The 26,557-nt window shown below is 42.3% G+C and overlaps 1 protein-coding gene across 1 annotated transcript; it reads right to left on the bottom strand.

Annotated features, from left to right (window-relative positions):
- Positions 1-22,817: 22,817 nt before the first annotated feature.
- CRYAB (crystallin alpha B) lies at positions 22,818-26,016 on the bottom strand. Its single transcript, XM_090265916.1, has 3 exons — positions 25,584-26,016; positions 24,448-24,570; positions 22,818-23,165 (listed from the first exon to the last, which is right to left on the bottom strand). Exons 1-3 carry the CDS (start codon positions 25,782-25,784, stop codon positions 22,962-22,964), a joined length of 528 nt encoding a protein of 175 aa, XP_090122042.1. The 5' UTR covers positions 25,785-26,016; the 3' UTR covers positions 22,818-22,961.
- Between the last annotated feature and the right edge of the window lie 541 nt (positions 26,017-26,557).

Below are 26,557 nucleotides of genomic sequence, written 5' to 3' on the forward strand. Positions count from 1 at the left end.
GTACAATATCAGCAAATCAATAAACGTGACACACCACATAAATAAAATCACATGGCCATATCAACAGATGCAGAAAAAAGCATTTGATAAAATCCAGCACCAATTTATGATAAAAAGAAAACTCTCAGCAAATTGGAAATTGAGAGAACATGCCATATATGACAAACCCACAGCAAACATCATATTCAATTGGCAAAACCTAAAAGTGTTTCCCTTAAAATCAGAAACAAGACAGGTATGTTCACTTTCACCACTCTTATTCAACAGTACTCGAAGTCTTAGCCACAGCAATCAGACAAGAAATGAAATGCTTCCAAATTGGAATGGAAGAAGCAAAACTTATTATTTGCAGATGACATGATACTATACATAGAGAACCCTAAAGACTCCACCGAAAAAGCTACTGGAACTGATAAATGAGTTCAGTAAATTAGCAGTATACAAAATTAATATTCATAAGTTAGTGGTATTTTTATACATCAATAATGAACTATCAGAAAAAGAAACTAAGAAAACAATCTCATTTACAATTGCAACATAAAAATAAGGTTCCTAAAAAGAAATTTAAGCAAAGAAGTAAAAGACTTGTACTTAGAAAATTATAGTATATTGAATAAGGGAATTGAGGAAGATACAAATAAATGGAAATGTAAACCATTTTCATAGGTAGGAAGAAATAACATCATTATAATGTTTATATAACCCAAAGCATTCTATAGATTCAATGCAATTTCTATTAAAATACCAATGGCAGATTTCATAGAACTAGAACAAATATTCAAAATATTTACATGGAGCCACAAAAGATCCCAAATAACCTCAGTGATATTGAGAAAGAAGAACAAAGTTGGAGGTATCATGCTACTTAATTTCAAACTATTCTACAAGACTATAGTAATCAAAACATCATGATACTGGCATAAAAATAGGCATATAAATCAATGAAACAGAATTCCCAGAAATCTACCAATGCCTCTATGGTAATTAATATTTGACAAAGGAGGTAAGAACATAGAATGGGGAAAGACAGACTATTCAATAAGTGGTACTGGAAAAATTGGACAGATACATACAAGAATATGAAACTAGACCTCCTTCTTGCACCACACACAAGAATAAATGCCAAATGAATTAAAGACAAATTTAAGTCATAAAACCATAAAACTCCTGAAAGAAAACGTAGGCAGTAAAATCCTAGACATCTCTCATAGTAATATTTTTTCTGATAGATCTCCTCAGGCAAGGAAAACAAAAGAAAAAATAAACAGGACTACATCAAACTTAAAAGTTTTTGCACAGCAAAGGAAACCAACAACAAAATAAAAAAACAACACTGAATGGGAGAAGCTGTTCACCAATGATACCTCGGACAAGGATTTAATCTCCAAAATATATGAAGAACTCATATGACTTAACACCAGGAAGACAAACAATTCAATTAAAAATTGGGAAAGGACCTGAATAGACACTTCTCCAAAGAGAACAAAAAGATGGCTAAAAGACATATGAAAAGTTGCTCAACATCAGTAATCACAGAGATATGCAAATTAAAACCACAATGGGATATCACCTCATGCCTATCAGAATGGCTATCACCAATAAATCAGCAAACAAGTGTTGGTGAGGATGTGGAGAAAACAGAACCCTTATGAACTGTTGGTGGGATTGCAGATTGGTACATCCATTGTGGAAAACAGTCTGGAGTTTACTCAAAAAATTAAAAGTGAAACTTCCTTATTACCCAGCAATTCCACTTCTAGGAATATAGCCAAAGAAACCCAAAACGTTAATTGGGAAGAATTTTTGTATTCCTAAGTTCATTGTAGCAGTATTTACAATAGCCAAAAATTAGAAGCAGCCCAAGTACCCATAAATAGATGAGTGGATAAAAAACTGTAGTACAGCCCTGGCTGGTGTTGCTCAGTTGGCTGGAGCATAATCCTGTAAATCAAAAGGTCATGGGCTTGATTCCCAGTCAGGGCACTTGCCTGTGTTGTGGGTTTGGTCCTTAGGCTGACTGATATTTCTCTCTCACATCAATGTTTTTCTTCTTCCCTCTCTCCCTCCCTTCCTATCTCTCTAAAATAAAAAAATTAAGCATGTCCTTGGGTGAGGATTTTTTTTTTAAGTGCCCTGGCTGATGTGGCTTGAATGCCTGTGAACCGAAAGGTTGCCAGTTCAATTCCAGGTCAGGGCACATGCCTGTGTTGCAGGCCAGGTTCCCAGTTGAGGGTGTGCAAGAGGCAACCAATCGATGTATCTCTCCCACATCAATGTTTCTCTCCCTCTCTTTCTCCCTCCCTATCCCTCTCTCTAAAAGTAAATAAATAAAATCTTTTTTAAAAAAGCTGTGGTATATTTACACAATGGAATACTACTGTCAGAACATGGAGGCAGCTAAAATGCCCACCTAGATGTTTGACATATGCAAATGAACCATATGCAAATCAACCTGGTCCTAGCTCACTCCCGCCTTAAATACTAATGGACTTAGCTCATTCCCAGATGAAATGTTAATGGACCTAACCCAATATGTTAACTAACCTGGTGGGGGGAAAGCAAAAAGATATAAATAACCTACTAAATATGTTGATAAGTAAACTCACCATTACCAAATATACGAAATACGTGTTTTGCAAGTATAAAAAAGGGCGCCTGCAGAAGCTCAGGCAGGTGATTCCTACCAGCCTGCGTGGATGATGAGGAGTCTCCCTCCCTCTTCCTTCCTCCTTCCCCCTTCCCCCTTCCCCCTTCCCCCTTCCCCCTTCCCCTTTCCCCCTTTCCCATTTCCCCTTTCCCCTTTCCCCTTTCCCTTTTCCCCTTTCCCCTTTCCCCTTGCTCCTTGCTTCTTCAGGCCCTCTGGGAGTTTCCTCTTTCCCCCACCACCTCGCCCCTTTTCCCACAATAAACATGTTGTTTAATCCTAGAGTGGTCTCTGGGTGATTACTCAGAACAAAGCTACCTGACAACTACTTGACCAGAAAAATGAAGGAAATCTTAGCTTTTGTAACAGCATGGATGTACCTGGAGAGTATTGTGCTAGGTGAAATAAGCCAGTCAGAGAAAGACAAATTCCATATGATTTCACATATATGTGGAATATAATAAAGAAGATAAAGTAACAAATAAAATAGAAACAGACTCATAGATATAGAGAACAGACTGATAGTTGTCAGAGGTGAGGGAGCTTGGGAGTCTGGGTGAGAATGGTGAAGGGATTACGAAAAAACAGACAAGAGTACCGTGATTGCCAGAGGCAAAGGAGGGTGGGAGAGTTAGAATAGGGGAAAGTGGGGATAAATGTTGGCAGAAAGCTAATGGACTTTGGGTGGTGAATGCACAATGCAGTGTGCAGATGATGTGTTACAGAGTTGTACACTTAAAATCCATATGGTTTTATTAACCAATGTCACCTCAATAAATTCAATTAAAAAAGAAAAAGGAATAAAATAAAAAGAAAAGAAATACATAGGCGGTTACAAATTTCACATTTAAGATACCAGTATCTTTGTAATTGTCATATTCCTGTATATAGTTTTTAGACTTTAGAAATTTCAACTAGATCACTCACTAGGCCCAAAGAACATTCTTTGTTTTTTTATAATGGGACAATAAAGAAAACCTACCAGACTATTAAGACTGACATGCAGCACATCAGGCTGGTTCTGAGTAGCAGGCTTCCCAGTTCACATCGCACGTTAAGTTGCAGGTCTGACCCAGACTGAGCTCTGTAAGGGCTGCCTGTGCCTGCCCTTTTCACTGCTTTTTCCCTTGGGACCAGCACCATGCCGGGCACACAGAACATGCACAGACTTGAGTAACATGAATGAGTCTTAGCATATATGTTGTTTTAAAAATATGTATTCAAAAACAGGTGACAGCATAGCAAAGAAATATATTCAATAGTACTAAAAAAAATCTATTTACAATAGTATATAATTTCACTAAGGTGAAATTAAAATACTGAAAATGGCACATATCTCTACTATTCCGAGCCGTTTTTCTAGCTTTCCACATTATTTAAAGTATATTTTATTGATTATGTTGTTACAAGAGTTCCAATTTTTTCCCCTTTGCTCTCCTCTGCCCAGTACCCCCCCCATTCCCCAGCAATCCCATCCCACTTAGTTCATGTCCATGGGTCGTGCATATAAGTTCCTTGGCTTCACCCTTTCCTATATTATTCTCTTTTTTAAAATTAATTAATTATTAATTTTTCTATAAAAATAAAAAATAACAATTCCCCCCTCTCAGACTTAAGACCCTTTATAATCTTATAAAGGACAATGGGCGAAGTTCTCATGATCCTCTAGCTGCTTCAAGCTGTACATGGTTGTTGTCCAACCTACTCTTGGGTCCAAAAATCCCTAATAAGAGTGGGGGTGTGGAGGGGAGGGTGGCCTTCCCACATGGGGAAGGATCTTGCAGACTCCAGGTCAGTTCGCTGTCCCGAGACAACGGCATGCTTGGTTTAACAGGTTGGCATTCTTGTTGTATTTTGTGGGAAACAGATTTGACAACAGGGTTAAAAGGCATCATTCAATCCATAATCACCATATGACAAAAGGCAGGGATTAATTTTTCAATGTCACATATTAGGGGGAAAAAAATGCTCTTTGGAGGAAAATGTGCAAGGCATGTCATAACTGTCCGAAACCCTTTTGCCCACTATACGTACTTAGTTTGGGCTAAGGGTACTATTTTAGGTTTCCCCCTTCTCAGACCTCTGGGCCTTCTCTATCCAAGCCTTTAGGATAGAAAAGGAAAACCAGTTTCAAAGTGAAGCCCACAGACCACCCCATGTTTCACCAAACCAACCACTTAGTTCAGCCAAACCATTGAGTCTCAGGAGGCAGCGACGCAGACAGGATTAAGTGAGTCCTATAGGTACAGACAATCACTCAGGTAATGAGATCATAGGCTTATGCCCTTTGAAAACAGAAAACACATGTTAATTTATGTAACATAACCCACAAACAAGTCTCTAAATCTGTAGGACTGTCTTATTGGAAAGATATCCAGTTGCAAGGCATTTGACATTCTTCTTGCCTGTAAATTAAGCATCTTTGATGATGTCACAGACCTAGTTTAACTTTCAAATGAAAACAAGCTTTAAATGAAAACAAACTTTAAAGATAGCTGCACTACTGTATAGTCTAACACTGACCATTGTGATTTTCCTTGAATTGTGATTTTTCTCCTTAAGATTACTCTCCTTGTCATTAAAGGGACCACATTAAGTCCAGTTTTAATTTATCCTGTTGGTTTGCATAAACACAACAAGCGCAGCAAATGATCACATATGAAATTTACATCTGTTTGCTGGAACTTACAAAAGGAACCTTTAGGGTGATTTTCAACCTGTCCCTCAGGGCACAGGAGCTGAGCCACATACCTGTCATTCAGCCTTGCCTGCAAACACCTCTCTCTTCCAAGTCCTTCGGGTTTTCCATTGTGCCTTGAGGTCCCTTCTAGCCATCTTTCAGAAAGCAACCTTCATTCCTTCCCTGGAAAGATTGCCATGGACCGCACAACCAGCCAAGGTACGAGGGCTTTTATCTCGTGGGCATTTATTACCTTCAAAAGGCTGTCCCAGTTCCTCAGGGCTTTTGGTAACAACCAGAGCCTAAGCATATCTCCTTTAGGCATGACATTCCAGTCAAAGTCATGATCAACAAAACCTCTATTATCAACTGGTCCTATTAGTTTTGTGCAAAGAACCTTAAGTCGTTACTTACTTCTTCAGAATGCCAAGTTCTGGAGGGATCAAGTAGGGAGAAAAATATACAGTGTGAAGGAAAATCCTTGTCCTTCTAATATTCACTACAATTGCATCTCCATACTTACATTTCTTTTGGTTCACTTTCCTACATGTGACATTTGGGGGAGGGGACACATTTGCTGGCTCATTTATCAATTTATTTTGCTTTCATTTTCTTCCTTTACTAAAAATTTTAGTTTGTTTTTCTATTATAGTTGTCCCACTTTTCTCCCTATTGTTTCCCCACACCCTGCCCACCCCTTCTCCCACAGTTAGTCCCCACCCAGTTGTCCATGTCCATCGGTCATTTATACATGTTCTTTGACTAGACCCTTCCCCTTGTTATCCTCTTCTCTCCCTCCCTCTTCCCCACTTGTTACCATTACTCTGCTCCTTGTTTACATACCTCTGGTTCAATTTTGCTCATTTGTTTGTGTTGTTCATTAGTCTCCTGTAATAGGTGATATCATATGGTATTTTTCTTTCATTGCCTGGCTTATTTAACTAAGCATAATTCTTTCTAGTTCCATCCATGTTGTTGCAAATGGTAGAAGTTCCTTCTTTCTTTCTGCTACATTGTACTCCATTGTGTAAAGTTACCACAGTTTTTTGATCTACTCATCCACAGATGGGCACTTAGGTTGTTTCCAGCACTTGGCTAATGTAAATAGTGCTGCTATGAACATAGGGGTGCGTAGGGTCTTTTGAATTGGTGTTTAAGGACATTTCGGATATAATCCTAGCAATGGAATTGCTGATTCAAAAGGCAGTTCCATTTTTAGTTTTTTGAGGAAATTCCATACTATTTTCCACAGTGGCTGCACCAGTCTGCATTCCCACCAGCAGTGCACTAGGGTTCCCTTTTCTCCTCATCCTCACCAGCACATGTTTTTTGTTGATTTGTTAATGATGGCCATTCTGACTGGTGTGAGGTGGTATCACATTATGGTTTTTATTTGCTTTTTTCTTTTTATTTATTTTTTATTCATTTATTTTTATTTTATTTTTTTATGCTTTTTTCTGATGGCTAGTGATGTTGAGCATTTTTTCATATGCTTTTTGACCCTCTGTAAGTCCTGTTTGGAGAAGTGTTTGTTCGGGTCCTTTGCCCATTTTTGAATTGAGTTGTCTGTCTTCTTGGTGTTGAGTCATATAAGTTCTTTATATATTTTGGAGATCAATCCCTTGTCTGAGGTATCATTGGCAAATATATTTTCACATATGGTTGGTTTTCTTTTCATCTTGCTGATGTTTTCTTTTGCCTAGCAGAAACTCTTTAGTTTGATGTAGTCCCATTTGTTTATTCTTTCCTTTATTTCCCTTGCCTTAGGAGATATATCAGTGAAACTATTGCTATGTGGGATATCTGAAATTCTCCTGCCTATGTTTTCCTCTAGGACTTTTATGGTGTCACAGCTGACATTTAAGTCTTTGAGTTTATTCTGGTATATGGTGTAAATTGGTGGTCTAGTTTCATTGTTTCGCATGATCCTGTCCAGTTCTCCCAAAATCATTTGATGAAGAAGCTCTTTTCACTCCATTTTATGCTTCTTCCCTCTTTTTCAAATATTAGTTGATCATATAGACCTGGGTTTATTACTAGGCTCTCTATTCTGTTCCATTGGTCTACATGTCGGTTCTTATGCCAGTACCAGATTGTTTACCGTGGCCTTGTAGTATAGTTTGGTACCAGGTATTGTGATTCCGCCTACTGTGTTCTTCTTCCTCAAGATGGCTGTGGCTATTTGGGGTCTTTTTGGTTCCATATAAATTTTTGAAGTATTTGTTTTAGGTCTGTGAAATATATCATTGGTATTTTAATAGGGATTTCATTGAATCTGTAAATTGCTTCGGACAGTATGGACATGTTAATGATGTTGTCTTCCCATCCATGAACATGGTATATGCTTCCATTTATTTGTATCTTCCGTAATTTCTTTCTTCAGTGTTATGTACTTTTCTGAGTACAGGTTTTTTTACCTCTTTGGTTAAGCTTATTCCTAGGTATTTTATTTTTCTTGTTGCTATAGTAAGTGGGATTTTTTTCTAGTTTCTATCTCTGATACTTTATTGTTGGTATACAGAAATGCCTTTGATTTCTGAATATTGACTTTGTACCCTGCTATTTTGCCAAACTCACTTATTAGGTCAAGTAGTTTTTTTGTGGAGTCTATAGGGATTTCTATGTACACTAACATGTCATCTGCAAATAATAACAGTTTTACTTCTTCTTTTTCAATTTGGATGCCTTTTATTTCTTTTTCTTGTCTGATGGCTGTGGCTAGAACTTCCAGTACTATGTTGAATAGGAGTGGAGAGAGTGGACATCCTTGTCTTGTTCTTGACCTCAGGGGGAATGCTTTCAGTTTTTGCCCATTAAGTATGATGTTGGCTTCAGGTTTCTCATATATGGCTTTTATTATGTTGAGTTATGCTCCCTCTATTCCCATTTTGTTGAGTGTTTTCATCATAAATGGGTGTTGTACTTTATCAAATGTTTTTTCAGCATCTATTGATATGATCATTTGGTTTTTGCCTTTCATTTTGTTTATGTGGTGTTTTATGTTTATTGATTTGTGGATATTAAAACATTCTTGCATCCCTGGGATGAATCCCACTTGATTGTGGTGTATGATCTTTCTAATGTGCTACTGGATCTGGTTTGCCAATATTTTGTTGAGAATTTTATCATCTATATTCATCAGCAATATTGGCCTATAGTTTTCTTTCTTTGTTGTGTCTTGACCTAGTTTTGGAATTAGAGTAATACTGGCTTCATAGAAAGAGTTTGGGAGTCTTCCCTCTTCTTGGATATTTTGGAATAGTTTGAGAAAGATAGGAGTTAGTTCTTTCATAAATGTTTTGTAAAATTCACCTGCGAAGCCATCTGGTCCAGTACCGGGAGTTTTTTTATTACTCCTTCAATTTCACTAGTTGTTATTGGTCTATTCAGGCTTTCTGCTCCTTCTTGATTCAGTTTTGGAAGACTATATGTTCCCAGAAATTTTCCATTTCATTTAGGTTGTCAAATTTCTTGTGATACAATTGTTCGTAATAATTTCCTACAATTCTTTGTATTTCTGCAGTATTGGTTTTGATGTTTTCTTTTTCATTTCTGGTTCTATTTATTTAGGTCCTCTCTTTTTTTCTTCATGAGCTGGTTAAAGGCTTGTCAATTTTGTTTGTCTTTCAAAGAACAAGCTCTTGGTTTTATTGATCTTTTAAATTGTTTGTTTAATCTCTATGTCATTTAATTCTGCTCTGATCTTGATGATTTCCTTCCCTCTACACCCTCTGGGCTTTGTTTGTTGTTGTTGTTCTAGTTCTTGTAGCTGTAGGGTTATATTTTTCATTAGAGATTCTTCTATCATTTTTAGGTAGGCCTGTATAGCTATGAACTTTCCTCTCAGGACTGCTTTCACTGTATCTCATTGTTTTGGGTTGTTGTATGTTCATTATCATTTGTTTCCGGAAACTTTTTTATTTCTTCCTTGATGTCATTGTTTACCATTCATTATTTAATATCATGTTATTTATTCTCCATTGAATGTTTTTGAGTTATTTCTTTGAGGTTGATTTCCAATTTCAAGCCATTATGATCTGAAAAGATGCTCGATGTAATTTCAATTTTCTTGAATTTGTTGAGGCTTGTTTTGTGTCCTACCATGTGGACTATCTTTTAAATGTTCCATGTGCACTTGAAAAGAATGCATATTTTGCTTCTTTGGGGTGAAAAGTTCTATATATTATCAACTAAGTGCATTTGATCTAGAGTGTTGTTCAGTGTTTCTTTGCTTCGAAGATCTGTCCATTGTTGACGATGGAGTGTTAAGGTCCCCTACTATGCATGTATTGCTCTCTATATCCTTCCTGAAGTATTTCAAATTTTTTTTACATATTTGTGTGCTCCTATGTTGGGTGCATATCCGTTTACAAGGATTATATCTTCTTGATGGATTTTTCCCTTCAGTATTATGAAATATACTTCTTTGTCTCTTTTTATGGCCTTTGCTGTGAAATCTGTTTTGTCTGATATAAGTATTGCTACCACAGGTTTTTTTTTTTTTTCATGTTCATTTGCCTGAAATATTTTTTTCCATTTCTTCACTTTCAGTCTGTGTAGATTGTTTGTTCTAAGGTGGGTCTCTTGTAGATATCATATATGTGGGTCATGCTTTCTAATTCGTTCTGCTGCCCTATGTCTTTTGATTGGTGCATTTAATCCATTTACATTTAAGGTTATTACCGATAGGTATTTATTCATTGTCATTTTTCACCTTTATACTTGTGTTCCTCTCTGTCTCTCTGTTTCTTCATCTTCTTAAAGCACACCCTTTAGCATCTCTTTCAATGCTCGCTTGATGGAGATATATTCTTTTAGCCTTCTTTTGTCTGGGAAACTCTTTATTTCACCTTCCATTTTGAATGAGAGCCTAGATGAGTAGAGTATTCCTGGTTGTAGGCCTTTGTTTTTCATTGTTTGGAATATTTTTTGCCTTTCCCCTCTGGTTTGTAGTGTTTCTGTTGAGAAGTCTGATGATAGCCTGATTGGAGCTCACTTGTATGTTATTAGCTATTTCTCTCTTGCTGCTTTTAGGATTCTCTCTTTGTCTTTGAATGTTGCCATTTTAATTACGATGTGTCTTGAAGTGGGCCTGTTGGGGTTCATCTTCATTGGGACCCTCTGTGCTTCCTGGACTTGCATCACTTTTTCTTTCCTCAAGTTAGGGAAGTTTTCGGTCGTTGGTTTTTCAAACAGGTTTTCTATTCCTTGCTCCTCTTTTTCTCCTGATATTCCTATGATAGGATATTATTACATTTTATGTTGTCCTGCAGCTCTCTTAAAACCTCTTCATTCTTTTTCAGTCTTTTTTCATTTTGTTGTACTGACTGGGAATTTTTTTCTACATTGTCCTTCAGCTTGCTGATCCAATCATCTGCTTCCTCTAGCCTGCTTTTAATTCTTTCTTTATTTCCTCCTGACTCTTATTGATAGCTTCTATGTCCTTTTTCATGCTGATGTAATTCTCAGTAAGTTCCTTGTAGTTTCCCTGTAGTTCTTTATAGTTTTCTTTGAGCTCGCTGAGCTCATTGAGCTTCTCTATAATCCATGTTTTGAATTCCATGTCTGATAGTTTGCTCTTTCTGGGGATCCCTCCTTTACTTTTGATGGGGCATTGTTTCCCTGTCTCCCCATTTTTGTGACTCTTCTTGTTTGTTGCTGATTCTTAGATTGATCTGCATTTCCTGGATCTGCCCCTCGTGGCCTCAGATCATGCATCAGTCTGGGCCTAGGCAGCCTGTTGGAGACTGTCAGAGATCCACTGCCTTTGTCTGTCTCCTTAAATTGTTAATCTATTCAATCTGTGATCATGCATCAGGCTTAAGCACTGAGGGTGTGGCAGATAAATTCCTGCAGGAGGGGTTTTTGCTTCCCCTCAGGCTGACGCCACTTGGAGTGGAATGGTCTGCCTGCAGTAAGCAGAATGTGTCAGCACTGGGACCCGGTCGGCTGCTCCCTTAGTTCTCTCCTCGAAGCCACCGCCCCACATTCTCCCCAAGTGTCTCTACTCCTCTCTGCCCTCCCTCTACTGGAGCCCAGGATAAGCGGGTGCCAAAATATTTTCATACATGATCCGCTTAAGAGTTCTTTTTCTCCAGCTGTCTTTCAGGTCAGCAAAAAACCCTGTGCCTTTTCGCTTTTCACAGCTGGATGCTATTTTACTTTCCGCTCTGTTGCTGTGGGCTGGGAAGCCCAGCTTGGAGTTTAGACCCTGCCCTTCTCAGGGGGATCCCCCAGCTACTGAGCTGTTTCTCCGTCCCTTCAGCTGCCATCCGTGGGAGCCCAGCCAGCTCTTTCGCATCTTTGTACTTCCTACCAGTAATGTTGTGATGAAGCGGCCTTTTCTGTCTCTCCTTGGTTATAGACTTCTCTCCAGCTAGCGTTCAGTTGGTTATGCCAGATGAAATATTTTATGTGCACTGAAAAGAAATAAGTATTCTGTTGTTGTTGGGTAGAGTGTTCTGCCATAATATTGTAATTTTCCTCTAACTCCCCACTGTCAAACAAGACTTCAGAGAATATATCCTCATACTTGTCCCTTTATAGACCTGTGTAATTTACCCATTTGCTGAATTGCTGAGTCCTGAGGTATATCTATGTTGCTATCCAGAATGGCTGTGGCACCCACACACCCACCAGCAATGCCTAAGGCTTCCATGTTGTCATATCTGTGTCAACACTTAATGTTATCCAGTCTACTATTTTTGTCAAGCTGATAGGTGTGTAAAGTGGTAGCTGTCAACCAGGAGCAATTTTGTCCTTCAGGAGACAATTGGCAACGCCTAAAGACATTAAAAAAAATTTTTTTTAATATCTTTTATTGATTATACTGTTACAGTTGTCCCAATTTCTTTTCCCTCTGCTCCCCTTCACCCAGTGACCCCCCTCCCTCCAGCTGTTCCCCCTTTTAGTCCATGTCCATTGGTTGTGCATATAGTTCTTCTCAACCTCTTCCTGTCTACTCCATTCCCTCCTACTATGTTTCTTATCCTGTACCATCTCGCTCCCTTTCCCCTTTCCCCCTCCCTGCTGACCTCCCCCCTATATGTTCCCCATGCCTATAGTTCTTTTTTCTCTCTCATTGCCTAGTTAGTTTGCCTTTGTTTTGATTCCCTAGCTTCTGTTGTTGGTTCTTGTGATGCAGTTTTCATTTTAATGTTCATAGTTTTGATCCTCCTTCTGCTAAACCAGTCCCTTTAACATTTCATATAACTGTGGTTTGGATCTAATGAACTCCTTCAGTTTTACTTTGTCCTGGAAGCACTTTCTCTGCCCTTCTATTCTGAATGACAGTTTCGCTGGATAGAGTAATCATGACTATAGGTTTTTTATTTTCATTCCTTTGAATACTTCTTGCCAGTCCCTTCTTGCCTGCAGGATCTCTTTTGAGAAATCCGCTGATAGTCTAATTGGGACCCCTTTGTACATAATTCTTTTCTTCTCTCTTGCTGCTTTTAAGATTCTCTCTTTATCTTTAATTTTTGACATTTTGATTATAATGTGTCCTGGTGTGGTTCTCCCTGGGTCCAGTTTTTCTGGAACTCTCTGTGGTTCCTGGACCTGTAAGTCTATTTCTTTCCCCAAGTTAGGGAAGTTCTGCTTCATTATTTTTTCACATAATTTTTCAATTTCTAGTTCTTCTTCTTCGCCCTCTGGCAATCCTATTATTTAAATGTTCATTTGCTTATAGCTGTCCCAGAGGTTTCTGAGCCTCTCCTCCTGTTCTTCCCTTTTTGTTTCCTCTTTCTGCACTGGTTGACTCTTTGTTCCTTCCCTATGTTCTGATTTGTTGATTTCATCTCTGGTTTTCATTTCCTCACCACTTGTCTCGTATGTGTTTTCATTCATTTCAGTGTGACTAGCTTTCATTCCTTCCGCATCTTGTTCCAAATCTTTTGTTAGTTCTGTAAGCCACCTTATGACTATAGCTCTGAACTGAACCTCAGAAAGATTTCTTATTTGCTCATCGGTTAGGTCCCTCATCTGCTGCCTGGTGAGCTGCGTCACCGGGATTTCAATCATGGTCTGTTTCATCTTGTCAGCTTTTCTGTTTACCTTGTTTCCTGGGCGGGCTGTAGGGGGCGGCGCCCTGTGCACTTGTCACTACCCGGCGACTGGCAACATTTTTCACCGCTCTGTGGCGCTTTGTGTAGGGGCGGGGGTCCAAGATGGATTCCTGCTGTTACTCTCCACTGAGAGACCGGGAGGCTCCTTCCCCATGGCCTCACCAACCAAGGCAATGGGGGTGTCTGCCTTCCCCAGCGTTGGAATTGCGAGTTGCCGGGTCTCGGCTGCAGCTGGGATTGCTCCCCTGGTGTTTCTCGCAGTCCTGCCACTACCCCCACTACTACAGCAGCCAGCCAGCCTGACCTTTCCATCCCAATCCCGATTTCGCCCTTCCTACCCGTCCAGACAAGCACCACTAGTTTACAACTTCATATGTTGGGTTTCCTTGTAGTTTTATTTTCTGAAATTTCTGGTTATCTTTGGTTTTGAGGTAGTTGTATTCCTACTTAGTTGTAGAGGGAGGCAGAGCGTGTCAGTCTAAGCCTCCATCTTGGCCGGAAGTGTCTCCCTAAAGACATTTTTTATTGTTACAACTGGTATGTCTACTGGATTCAGTGGGTAAAGGTCAGGGGTGCTGCTAACCAACTTACAATGCACAGAAGAGCCGCCCCCCCCAACAATGAATTCATTATCTGGTACAAAATGTCAATAATGAAACATTGAGAAAGACTATTTTAAAGTAGTAGCTTATTGTTATTTTCATTTGCATTTTACTAGCTACTAATGATTTTCAGCACTTATTTATATTTATTTTGGCTTTTTGGTTTCCATCTCTATGCATTTCCTATGTATAGTCTTTTTTTTTCTAATTGAAGTAACTGTCTTTTCTTGATTTGCAGGAATTCCTTGTATATTTCCCCTGTTTATTTCTTGTAAATTTTAGAGAGTGTATATATCTTCTCCCTTTCTGTCAGCCCCTGTGGAGGATTAAAGATGACCACAAATTCTTTGGCTCTTCTTCATCAAAAGGTGGAAATCTATGCCCCCTCCTTTTGAATGTAAAGCATGTAATTACAGGTTCTGCAACTGCTTTGACCAAAAAAATATGGCAAAAGTAACGCTATGCAAGTTTCCAGGTCCAGGGCTTAAGAAAGTGGCAGCTCTCACTTTCTCCTTGGATCCCTGAGCTACTATATAAGAAGTCCAGCTACCTGATGGAGAGAATCTACAGAGAGGCCCTGACAATACAGAGAGAGGGAGAAGGGTCTGCCTGGACCCAACCTTTTAGTCATCCTCTTTAAGGCATCAGGAATGAGAGTTAAGTCATCTTAAAGCCTACAAATCAAATTGTCCACCAGCTCAATACTACCAAGTACAACACCGGCAACTCCTGCGGCGCACCTGAAGCCAAGCTGTATTGACTCTGTCTTTCCCCTTGGATCCTTCAGCTGCGAAGAGAGGGGGGGTCTGCTGCATGGGCAACAGTTGGCCCTCCATATCACCCTGCCCAGGTTTGTAGCTTCACTGGAGAGGACACTCCAGCGTCATCGCAAGATGTCGACTCAACACGGGAGGAGACAGTTACCGGTTATAAGCTCATCCGATTGGCGAAGGAAACGAGCGCCAGGGGTCTCCTCTGACGGTGGGAGAGGTCATCGCACCTCACTGGACAGCTACCGCCCGCCTCAAGCTGGGCAGCCCCCAGCCAATTAGGTGCCATCTCGCCATGGCTCGCCTGCCCCACTGGGTGTGTGGGGATCAGAGAGGCGTCTCTCGAAAAGTGGGCCACAAAACACTTGCACCAGGCAATTCCAAGAAAACAACAAGAAAGAAGCCTCCAGCTCTTCGCCTCGCTAGCTGGAACATCAGGACCATGTGTCCCGGACTTACTGTAGACCTTCCGTGGATCAATGGTGCCAGGAAAACCGCCGTCATCGACAGGGAACTGGCACGACTAAACATCGACATTGCGGCTCTACAGGAGACCCAGTTGGCCGACAACGGAACTATCAGAGAAACCAACTACACCTTCTACTGGCAAGGGAAGTCTCCGGACCAACCAAGACAGCACGGTGTTGGGTTCGCTGTGAAGAACACGCTTGTTAACTCCATAGAGCCACCCACAGGAGGCACAGAGAGATTACTTACCCTCCGATTGTCAACAACTTTCGGCCCAGTCAGCATTCTTAGCGCGTACGCCCCAACCCTCTGCGCCACCACTGAAGAGAAAGAACAGTTCTACCATGCACTGGACGAAGCGTTATCCAAGATCCCCAGAAGTAACGCTCTTTATCTCCTTGGAGACTTCAACGCAAGAGTAGGAGCCGACCACATGGCCTGGCCCACCTGCCTCGGAAACTTTGGGAGAGGAAAGATCAATGAGAATGGTCAGCGACTGCTTGAGCTTTTGTGTCACCACGGCCTGTGCGTGACAAACACATTCTTCAAGTGCAAAGAGATCCACCAGGTGTCATGGAGGCACCCCCGCTCCCGCCACTGGCACCAGCTTGACCTCGTCATCACCAGAAGAACGGATATTGGCAGCACCCTCCTCACCCGCAGCTACCACAGTGCAGACTGCGACACGGACCATGCCCTCCTGGTAAGCAAGGTGCGCATAACGTCGAAGAGGTTGCACCACTCCAAGATGAAGGGTCGCCCACGCATCAACACCAGTTGTGCCAGCAACCCAGTTAAGACCCAGCAATTCATCAACAGGATGGAAGATGCACTCGGCGAGGGAATGGCGGCAGATGACATTATCGAATCCAATTGGCCACATCTCCGCGACGCCATATACAACTCCGCCATTATTGCTTACGGGAAGAAAGAGCGGAAGAACGCTGACTGGTATGAGGCTCACTGGGAAGAAATGGAACCCGTGATCGAGGCTAAGAGGAAGGCCCTAGTGGCTTACAAGGTCACGCCCACTCCCAGTACACTTCAAGCTCTACGGGCTGCCAGGAACAAAGTCCAGAAGACCGCCTGCCACTGTGCCAACACCTATTGGCTAAACCTGTGCAGAAGCATCCAGGAAGCCGCTGATATAAGCAACGCACGGGGAATGTATGAGGGTATCAAGAAGGCAACAGGCCCAATCCCCTCCAAGATCGCCCCCCTTAAGTCCAAGACAGGTGAGGTCATCACTGACCAGGAACAGCAAATGCGGCGGTGGACCGAGCACTACCTCGAGCTGTACGCGACGAGGAACACCGTAACAGACACTGCTCTTAACGCCACCCCAGACCTACCAGTCATGGAGGAGCTAGACACCCCACCTACTGCGGCAGAGCTCGGCAAAGCCATCGACCGCCTCGCTTGCGGGAAAGCACCAGGAAGCGACGGAATCCCTCCAGAAATCCTAAAGAGCGGGAAACCAGTCCTGCTACAGCCGCTCCACCATCTACTCTGTCTCTGCTGGAAGGAGGGTTACATCCCCCAGGATATGAGAGACGCCAACATTATCACCATGTACAAGAACAAAGGAGACCGCAGCGACTGCAACAACTACCGGGGCATCTCTCTCCTCAGCGTCATCGGCAAAGTATTCGCCCGGGTCGCTCTTGCCCGCCTGCAGACCCTTGCTTCCCGCGTCTACCCAGAGTCCCAGTGTGGCTTCAGAGCTGGCCGATCAACAGTGGACATGATCTTCTCCCTACGCCAGCTGCAGGAGAAGTGTCACGAGCAGCATAAACCACTCTACCTCGCCTTTATCGACCTCACGAAGGCGTTTGATCTGGTCAGTCGAAGCGGACTCTTCAGCTTGCTACGGAAGATTGGCTGTCCACCACATCTGCTTGCTGTGGTCATGTCCTTTCACGACAACATGCACAGCACGGTGTCCTACAACGGCGCAACCTCTGAGGCCTTCCCAGTCAGCAGCGGAGTAAAGCAGGGCTGCGTCCTCGCGCCTACGCTGTTCGGAATCTTCTTCTCCATGCTCCTCCAATACGCCTTTAAGGACTGCAGCGAGGGTGTCTTCATTCACACCAGATCCGACGGCAAGCTCTATAACCTGGCCCGTCTACGAGCCAAGACCAAAGTCAAAGAGGTGCTCATCCGTGAGATGCTCTTCGCCGACGACGCAGCCTTGACATCACACTCCGAAGAGGGACTCCAGCAGCTAGTCACTTGCCTCTCCCACGCATGCAAGGAGTTCGGACTAGCCATCAGCCTGACGAAGACGAACGTTATGGCTCAAGGCACGGGGACTCCCCCATGCATCACCATCGACGGATACACCCTGGAGGTTGTCAACGACTTCACTTACCTCGGGTCCACCATCTTGAGCTCTCTGTCAGTCGACTTGGAGGTCAATCGGAGAATCGCCAGGGCAGCCACAGTTATGGCCAAACTGAACCAGCGAGCGTGGAACAATTCCAGCCTCACTGAGAAAACCAGACTGCGCATCTACCAAGCCTGCATACTCAGCACTCTCCTCTATGGCAGCGAGACGTGGACCACCTACGCAAGGCACGAAAGGAAACTCAACAGCTTCCACATGAGGTGCCTGCGACATGTCCTGCATGTCGCCTGGCAGGATAAGGTTCCCAACACCGAGGTGCTGAAGCGAGCCAACATGAGCAGTTTGCATGCAGTTCTTAGTGAGAGACGCCTCAGGTGGCTCGGCCATGTCAAAAGAATGGATGCAGGCCGTATTCCCAAAGACCTCCTCTATGGCGAGCTAGCAGAAGGCTAGAGGATGACAGGGCGCCCAAAACTGCGGTTCAAAGACATCTGCAAAAAGGACATGACACAATGCTCCATCAATCTCAACACATGGGAAGTTCAAGCAGATGACCGCCTAGCCTGGAGGCTCGCGGTCAGGCAAGGTACGTCACGTGCAGAGGCTGCGCGCAACGAGGAGGCGGTCCAGAAAAGATCGAGGCGGAAGCAGCGTCAACAGCAGCAACAACAGCCATCTGCCTTCACCTGTAACAAGTGCGGCAGGGATTGTCACTCCTGAGTCGGACTGCACAGCCATTCTCGGCGGTGCAGATAGACTCTCAAGAAGCTATGCCATCGTCTCTCGAGACGGATGGCTGCCGCCGCCGCCACCGCCGCTGACGACGATTTGAGGTATGTTTACATGCCTCTCGATCCAGGTGTTTAATGATCCGAGCAGCAAGCTGGACTTGCTGGTGTAAGAAACGCTCACAATAAAAACTGGGACACAGGACTTGAGCAGTAAAGCGAGGCCTTTATTCACGAGTCTGCAGAGCCGGGCGCACCCTCACAGCCAGGAGAATGTGCAAACCAAGTAGACAAGGGAAACAGGTTTTATAGTTTTGGCTTCCCCACCCTGAAATTGCCACCCTAAAGTGATTATCTTCTCCACCCTAAAATTGACACCCTAAAGTGAGAGCGATTAGCTTCCCCTCCCCTCTCCTTCTTCCCCCTTTCTCCATGACTTGATACTCTGGAGTTACAATCAAACGCGTTCATCTAAATGCCCCTATTGTGATTTGTAGATATGCTAATGCTGTCAACTCCCTTCTCAGAGATTCTTTAATTACATTTGCCCTTTGTTACTAATGACTTTTTACTGGTTTGGGAGTCACTATGTTCTTACTTCTTACACTGGTGCCGACAGTCTCTGACTGCTCAGGCCTCAGGAACTTAAAGACATCCTGTGACTTAAAAAGAATCTTGCTGACATCTTCCCTGATGTTGATAAGGAAATCAAACAAAACTAAGCACAAGTGGTGTTTAACCTTGATTGCTTTCTGTTAGTGTTTAAGGAACAGTGCATCCGTTCCATAGCCTTGAAGGAATAAGTGATTGGATTTCTGTTTTTCTGTTTTTGAATCTATAGATGATATCGTCGTCATCGGCAGCCGTCCGTCTCGAGAGACGATGGTGTAGCTTCTTAAGAGTCTATCTGCACCGCCGAGAATGGCTGTGCAGTCCGACTCGGGAGTGACACGCTATCTGTCTCCTCCTGTGTTGAATCGACATCTTGCATGAAGCTACAGAGCCTGGGCAGGGTGATATGGAGGGTCTGCTGTTGCCCATGCAGCAGACCCCCCCTCTCTTCGCAGCTGAAGGATCCAAGGGAAAGACGGAGTCAATACAGCTTGGCTTCAGGTGCGCCGCAGGAGTTGCCGGTGTTGACTACAACGTCAAACCGCCTTAGGGACTCCGGCTCCGGATTTTCTGTCGGGGTTTACTCCCTTAGCCTTTCCCCTGAAGAGGTATGCCGCAAGGCAGCGGAGGTTTTTTGGAGTCAGAGTTTTCCTTCTCTGATGTGCCCTGACTGGAAGATCGAACCAGCGACACTTAGCTCGCAGGCCGACGCTCAATCCACTGAGCTAAACCAGCCAGTATAGATGATATATAGACTTGTTTATCAGGGAGCTTTCTCTTCAGTTAATCCTTTAAGCTTCCTCTGTTGTAAGTTTCAAGTACATTGTAATCATTCCTGGAATGTGCCTGTGAGCTCATTCCTGGACCCTCCCTGTTGGTTAGCATATCTGCAAAATTCAATATAAGGAAGGTGCTTGCACTGCTCAGTGCTGACCTGCCTGAGCATGTGGCAGCCCTCCGTCCGTCCCATTCTGCCTGCTGGAATTACTTGAGTGCCCTCGATCACAAAGTACTACAACAGTACATTGAGAGACTTTTTTCAATATTGACATCCTTGCCATTCCTGAAACATTCTACTTTGAGTGATAACTAAAACTCTGGGTTAACAACTAGCTATTCCTACCAAATCAGCCATTACTCCATTATCTTTTGATCTTTATTCCTGCTGAGAAGTCTGCTGTCAGCCCAGTTATAATTCATTTGTAATTAATATATGTTTTTGACCTAATATATTTCAAGATTTTTCTCTTCATTCTAATTGTTTTGAATTTTCACAGTGATATTTTTAGGTGCATAGTTAGTTTTATTTATCCTGCCCAGTATCTGAGGACTCATATCTACCTTCAATTTTGGAAAAATCTCTTCAAATAAAGCTTTTTCCATCTTTTTTCTACTTTTCTATTAATTCTGAAACACTCATTGGGTTACATATCGGAGTCTCTCATTCTTTATTCCATATACAGTATCTTAACTGTTCTAATTTTTTATAATTTTCCCCCCAACTTGCTGCATTCTGAATGAATTCCTCAGTTACCTTTAAATTTGTAAATATGCATCTTTGTCCCTTATAGCATTTAAAAACCAACTAATTCCTAATATAGTTAAATGGCTCCTTTTCATATCCACATGTTTTTAAAATTTCTGCTTCTTTTTATTTAATATTTTTTGCTCTTTTTGAAAATAAAGTAATTCCTTCTTTTTTAAAAAAAGTTTATTGTTACCTGTTTTGGTCTTCAAAACAGTTCAAATAATCCCTTGATTTCTGATTTTGACAAGTTTGTGCACTTATATAATATATGATATTAAAATAAGAATGAGTGGTTAAGATACATAAAAGAGAAATACAGAATTCACTAAGATATGGAATACATTAGGAGAAAATAATTGAGATTGAAGATTACAAATAGTGTTGTAGGTATGTTGAGTTTGTGGGCCTATGGGAATTCAAACAAAGGTATTTAATAAAATAGTTGGACATGTAATTTCAGTTCTCTGGAGACACATTTACCATCGTAGTATAAATTTAGAATATGGAAGCACATAGATGAAAGTTAAAGTAGGTTTATGAAAAAAAGGGGCATAGAAAGGCCAACAACAGAATCATTGGAAAGGCAAACTTGAATGATTGGCAAAAAAGGATGAGCTCATAAAAGAGACAGAGAAGTGGTCAGAAAGGTGGGAGAGAAACCTGTTTCGCACAAGGTCACAGAAACCAAGAGAACGAGGTTTAAAGAAGAAAGAGGTGGGTGCTCAAATGGATTATCAGAAGTGTCCGTCAGATTTAGCAAAACTTTCACTTTCATAAATAGTTTCAGGAAAGTGGTAGGTCAAAGAATAAGGGACAGACATTTTGACAAGACAGAACAGTAAGTTCATGTTTGATGCAATCCCTCTGTTCCTAACACACAGAGTGCTAGAGTTTGTTAAAGCATAAAAGATAAGTAACAATATGGACAAAATAAATAACAAAATATTTAAATAAATAAAATTAAAATTCAGGAGAATGGACATATTATTGGTTGCTAAGTCTAGAAGTACACAGTGACAGCTAAGACCTTCACTTCTACATGGAAAAAGGACTAAAAGTGCTTATTTGCAAGATGGAAAAAAACCCAGCTCATTGCTTAAAGCCAAGAGTCTGTGATAAGATTTTTCCACTTGTGAAAGAAATCTAGAAAAATTCTGTCCATCAAACTTCTGCGGGGCTTAATGAGGGTGGGAAAATTCAGATGTAGTCATGATCACAAATTTATATAAGTATTCTGTGGCTCCATGGTAGTACCCAATATGATAGTAGGATGGCAGCCCCACTCATCATTATAAAGCCCAGTTTAGAACTGGGGAGGGATGTAGAAAATGAAATGGAGGTGAGTACAAAACTACTGAGGAGTAGAGAACAATGAGCCCAGAGGTAGAGAAAAAAAGGAGAAAACATTTATGCCAGATAACTTACACAGGGCTATTTTTCATTAATTGAATCAGAAGTTTTGTCTAGGCTCACAAAAGTGAAATGAAGATGTTTTTGTAGGCTATGTCTTTGTTTAAGCTAAATAATAGAATCATTTATTGACTAGTTATTCATTATAATTCTAAAAGTTAATTTTTTTACAGTGGGTCATTGAATTGGAAATTTTCCAGTCTTAGTTTTAACAGGTATTTGTCAGATAATTTTAGAGATTACATTTGAGAGACTTGTTTGGCGCTAATCACCCAAGTCCTATTTACTGCTTTTATGAATCAGCTGAAAGCAATGCTTATCAGTAGGAAAATGTCAAATAACTTTGGGGGCACTATCTCTCCTACCTGGTGACATGATTATCTTCAGAGACCTACTAAGGTCTTGTATGTATTGTTAACCAAAGTTCATTCAGATTTGTTCTTGAAACTGAGAACCAAAATCAAAGAGGGAGGAGACAGAGGAACTGATATTCTTTGAACTCTGCCAAGGGCTTTACCTGCTTTTCTCTTTAATTTACTCCTTACAATGAGTGTACAAATCAGTACCCCATGTCATAAATGGAGGCCCGAGACCAGAAAGTTTAAATGACTTGCTAAATTTATAGCATTACTAAGTGGTGGAGGCAGTCATTTTGACTCTGATATCCCTGGACACTCCTAATTCATAACGTGATGATTAAATGGATCTGCTGTATTTGTCCAATTAAAAAACAAAAATACAGCCCTGACCGGTGTGACTCAGTTGGTTGGGTGTTGTCCCACAAACGGAAAGGTCACTGGTTCGATCCCAGTTGGGACACATGCGTGGGTTGCTGATTCAGTCCCTGGTCAGGGTGTGTATGAGAGGCAATCAATCGATGTTTCTCTTCCTTTCTTTCTCCCTCCCTTCCTCTTCTCTAAATATAAATAAGTAAAAATCATTTAAAAAATAACACAAGGCAGTTATCTGTTGCTGAATTACATTTTATTAGCTTAATAATCTGGGCCTGCCCTTAGCATTAATAAGCTTCAGCACTAGTCACAAGATTTTTATTCACTGATGGGGAAACTTTCTTGTTTTAAAAAATACAGTTAGAGAAAGGGCATCTACTTCTTGGAGGCTGCAGTGACAGCAGGCCTCTCTTCACGAGTAATGGGAATGGTGCGCTCAGGGCCAGAGGCCTGTTTCCTTGGTCCATTCACACTGAGGACCCCATCAGATGACAGGGATGAAGTAATGGCGAGAGGGTCCACATCTGCTGGGATCCGGTATTTCCTGTGGAACTCCCGGGAAATGAAACCATGTTCATCCTAATCCAAGAGAGGGAGCAAAGAGGCAGAGAGGTAAGAACAGGAAGAAACTTGTTTAGAAATCAGACATCTTCCTTCCCCTTAGGTGTGACCATATGCCACGGCAACATGAGAGAAAGCTGTTCTGTTTGGGGCTAAGATGAAGTTGTCTAGGTGGTCACTCCTACTAATGAGAATCTGAGAAGTCTGAAACAGGCAAAACCTCACAGCTCTCCAAACCCTGAGGCATGGATATGTTTGGAGGTTTAGATCAATGATTGTTGGGCATAGAGAATTTGGAATATCATCCAGCATTGAAGATCCAAGTTCCTGAGAAAGCTCAGAAATGATCCTGACTCTTTAGGAACATCCCAGAGTGTTCCAGGCCAAAAGGCCTGCTGCTATTTAAAAAAAAAAAAAAAAAAAAAAAAAGGCTCCATCCGGGAAGACCGTGACCCAAACTTAAATCACATACACAAAATGGAAGCAGTCTGAGGGCCTCAAACTGTACTGTTTGATGCACAAGTTTCTCAGTTATCACTAATTGGTAAGAAGCAAACTCATTAAAAAACCTTCCCAGAAAGAAATGAGAAGCTATCCCATTCTTCAGAATTCTGCCAAAGAGTAGTTGATCCTAACCCTTATACCTACTGGATCTCAAGCATTTATCCAGACAGGTTCTCAACAGATTTCCACTTGGGCTCTAGAGTATTAGAAGCTAAGTACAAACTTGGGAAAACCAAGTAGTTCAATGTTAAGATGCGCTAAAGAGAAGAGGATTCCTGAATATTGAAAAGTCCCAAACACAAGGGCCTTCAGAGTGCATGCAGTTAATGTAATTATATAAAGTAAGCAGGTGTCCAACAAGCACTATGTCTAAATCAGTGCTCCTCAACCTTGATTATACATTACAATTACCTATGTAGCTTTTAAAAAATGCTGATGCCTGTGTCCCATCCCTAAAAATTCTGATTTAATTAGTCTGAGATATGTCTCAGCACTGGAATTTTTAAAAATTCCCCTCCTGATTCTAATGTGACCAAGTTTGAGAACCACTGGCTTAAATGGGAAGTGAACATCCCATCTATCCCATCTAACGCAATCAAACCCAATTAAACCAAACAAAAAGCCACAACCAAGATCACTTCTCTGGCCAAAACAATCACAATATCACCAGGTATATCCCTGTGTCCAAACCCCAGTAGCTTAGGAATGTAGTGTTGCCTGCCTCAGAGGCAGATGGCAGCATCTGGTACAGAGGATGCACTGAATGAATTAAAAGAAGAGAAAACAAGCTACATACCTGGCGCTCTTCATGTTTGCCATGCACCTCAATCACATCTCCCAGCACCTTGACCTTGAGTTCCTCTGGGGAGAAGTGCTTCACATCCAGGTTGACCGAGAATCTGTCCTTCTCCAGACGCATCTGGAAATGGCAAGATGGGAGGAATAAGTAGAAGAAAAAATGATGGAAATGTGGATTACCAACGCAGTATCATCATTCTGCAGACTTGATTTCTTTCTAGGTAGTTTACCCTTCTCTTTTTGGTTAAAAAAAAAATGCCTTTTGGAATAAACATAGCTCTCTGGTTCAGGGGAGCCACCATAGTGGTACCAAAGGTTCACCACTTGGTCATTAGGCCCAAACTTCATTTACAGAGACAGGGAAGAAGACAGGGGACGAATTATAAGGATGGGTCTGGGTATGGCTTCTGCTGCCTTTCTGACTCCAACGCCTGGCCTTGTCATTTGTCTGTGAGACAAAGGTCCCTTCTTCTTGCTCAAGTCTCTGCCAAGTTTCCCACCCACTCAATCTGGAATGTTCTGCTGGCCCCAATTGTCCTTCCAAAGCCCTTCCCCACTTAGCTCCTGTTTACTCACACTTGGATATTTTTAAACCAGAGTGTTATCTGTAACAGCTTCTATCAACCTTCTATGTTCACCCCATTCTCTCTCTTAGGACAAGTGGATGGGGGGCTGACTGGACCTACATTCCTTCTTCCTTTGGCTTGGACCCAGGCCAGTACCCTGTCACAGCCCCAAGAAACCCAAAAAATCATAGAAGAGGAAATTAGAAGAAAGAAAATAGTTGGAGTATGAGGTATTAGAAATGGTAAGCAAAGGAATCCGAAGGTAGCTCTATCCTTGTAGATCCTTATGAACCAAACCAGAAAGGGGCATCCTACTTAAAAGTTAGGGGATAAAAGATGATCTCCACGTCACATGGAAAAAAATGTAGTAAGTAGGATACAGAGGACCATTAAAGACAGGTCACTAGGGAAAGAAACTAGTAACCTCTTCTTTCTTCACTGCAGGATGTAGACAAGTGTCTACAAGACTTCGACGTAGCCAGATTTAGACAGAGAGGAAAAGCAAAGTGGCTGGAGATGTTCCCAGAAGGTTCAGGAAACTCTCCTGCCCTGTAGAGGGGAGACTTACCTCTGAGAGCCCAGTGTCAATCCAGCTGGGTGCCCGCAGGAATGACGGCAGCCGAAGGTAGAAGGGGCTCAGGGATGTAGAAGATGGGAAGAGATCAGGTTCCAGCAGGTGCTCTCCGAAGAACTGATCAAAGAGGCGGCTGGGGGAGTGGAAAGGAAAGAAGGGGCGGCGGATCCAGGGATGGTGGATGGCGATGTCCATAGTGGCTGCTGAGTGTCCAGAGTCTGCTGTCGGCTGGCTGGTCAGCTCCTTCCAGCAGCAGCTACAGCCAGCCCCTTATATATGCGCTCTTGTGAAGCTTCTGGAATGATGATGTCAGGGGTTTTATTATCCCAGCTCACCGCGGTTGATGGAGACTGGTGATCAGGGATTTGGCAGTGTGACACATACCCAGTACTCACTGAGCTAAGAAAAGAGAAATACAAACACGTCTGAGCTGGCCAGTGACTTGCGCCGGACTTGCTTCACTAGCTTTCTGCCCACACCCAGTGGCCCCGGCCCCCACCGCCTGGGACACAGTCAGGAATCCCAAGCAGGCGGATGGTGTGCCCCTCCTCCTCTCCAGCCTGGCCAGCCAGGGGAATCGGACCAGCAACTATCTTGGGCCTGGGCAGGAACTGGAATCTTCCTTGGCTGGGCCCCAGAGACATTAACTCTTTGTGGGCTCCCAGAGGAAAGCAGTGATCACCAACATGTCAGGGGCAGGCGTCTTTGCGGTGCTAAAGGTTGACCTGGATTCTGGTGAGGACACTGACACTAATCTGGACGCAAGACCCCGCACCACAAACCAGAAAAAGGGTAGAAAAGTTTCTTACATCTTTCACCTTACAAAAATCACAAAACAGTGTGCTTTGCTCTAAGGAGGACAAATAATGGTGTGGGAAATGTGCAAACTATGAGGGTTTCAGCTGGGGCTCTCCGGGATCTCTGACCAGCCTCCCCTCCCAGCTCGGGCCCCAGCCAGGACCCCCAGC

The sequence above is a fragment of the Furipterus horrens genome, unplaced genomic scaffold (assembly GCF_987537825.1).
Source record: "Furipterus horrens unplaced genomic scaffold, mFurHor1.1.pri manual_scaffold_2, whole genome shotgun sequence".
NCBI classification, from domain to species: domain Eukaryota; kingdom Metazoa; phylum Chordata; class Mammalia; order Chiroptera; family Furipteridae; genus Furipterus; species Furipterus horrens.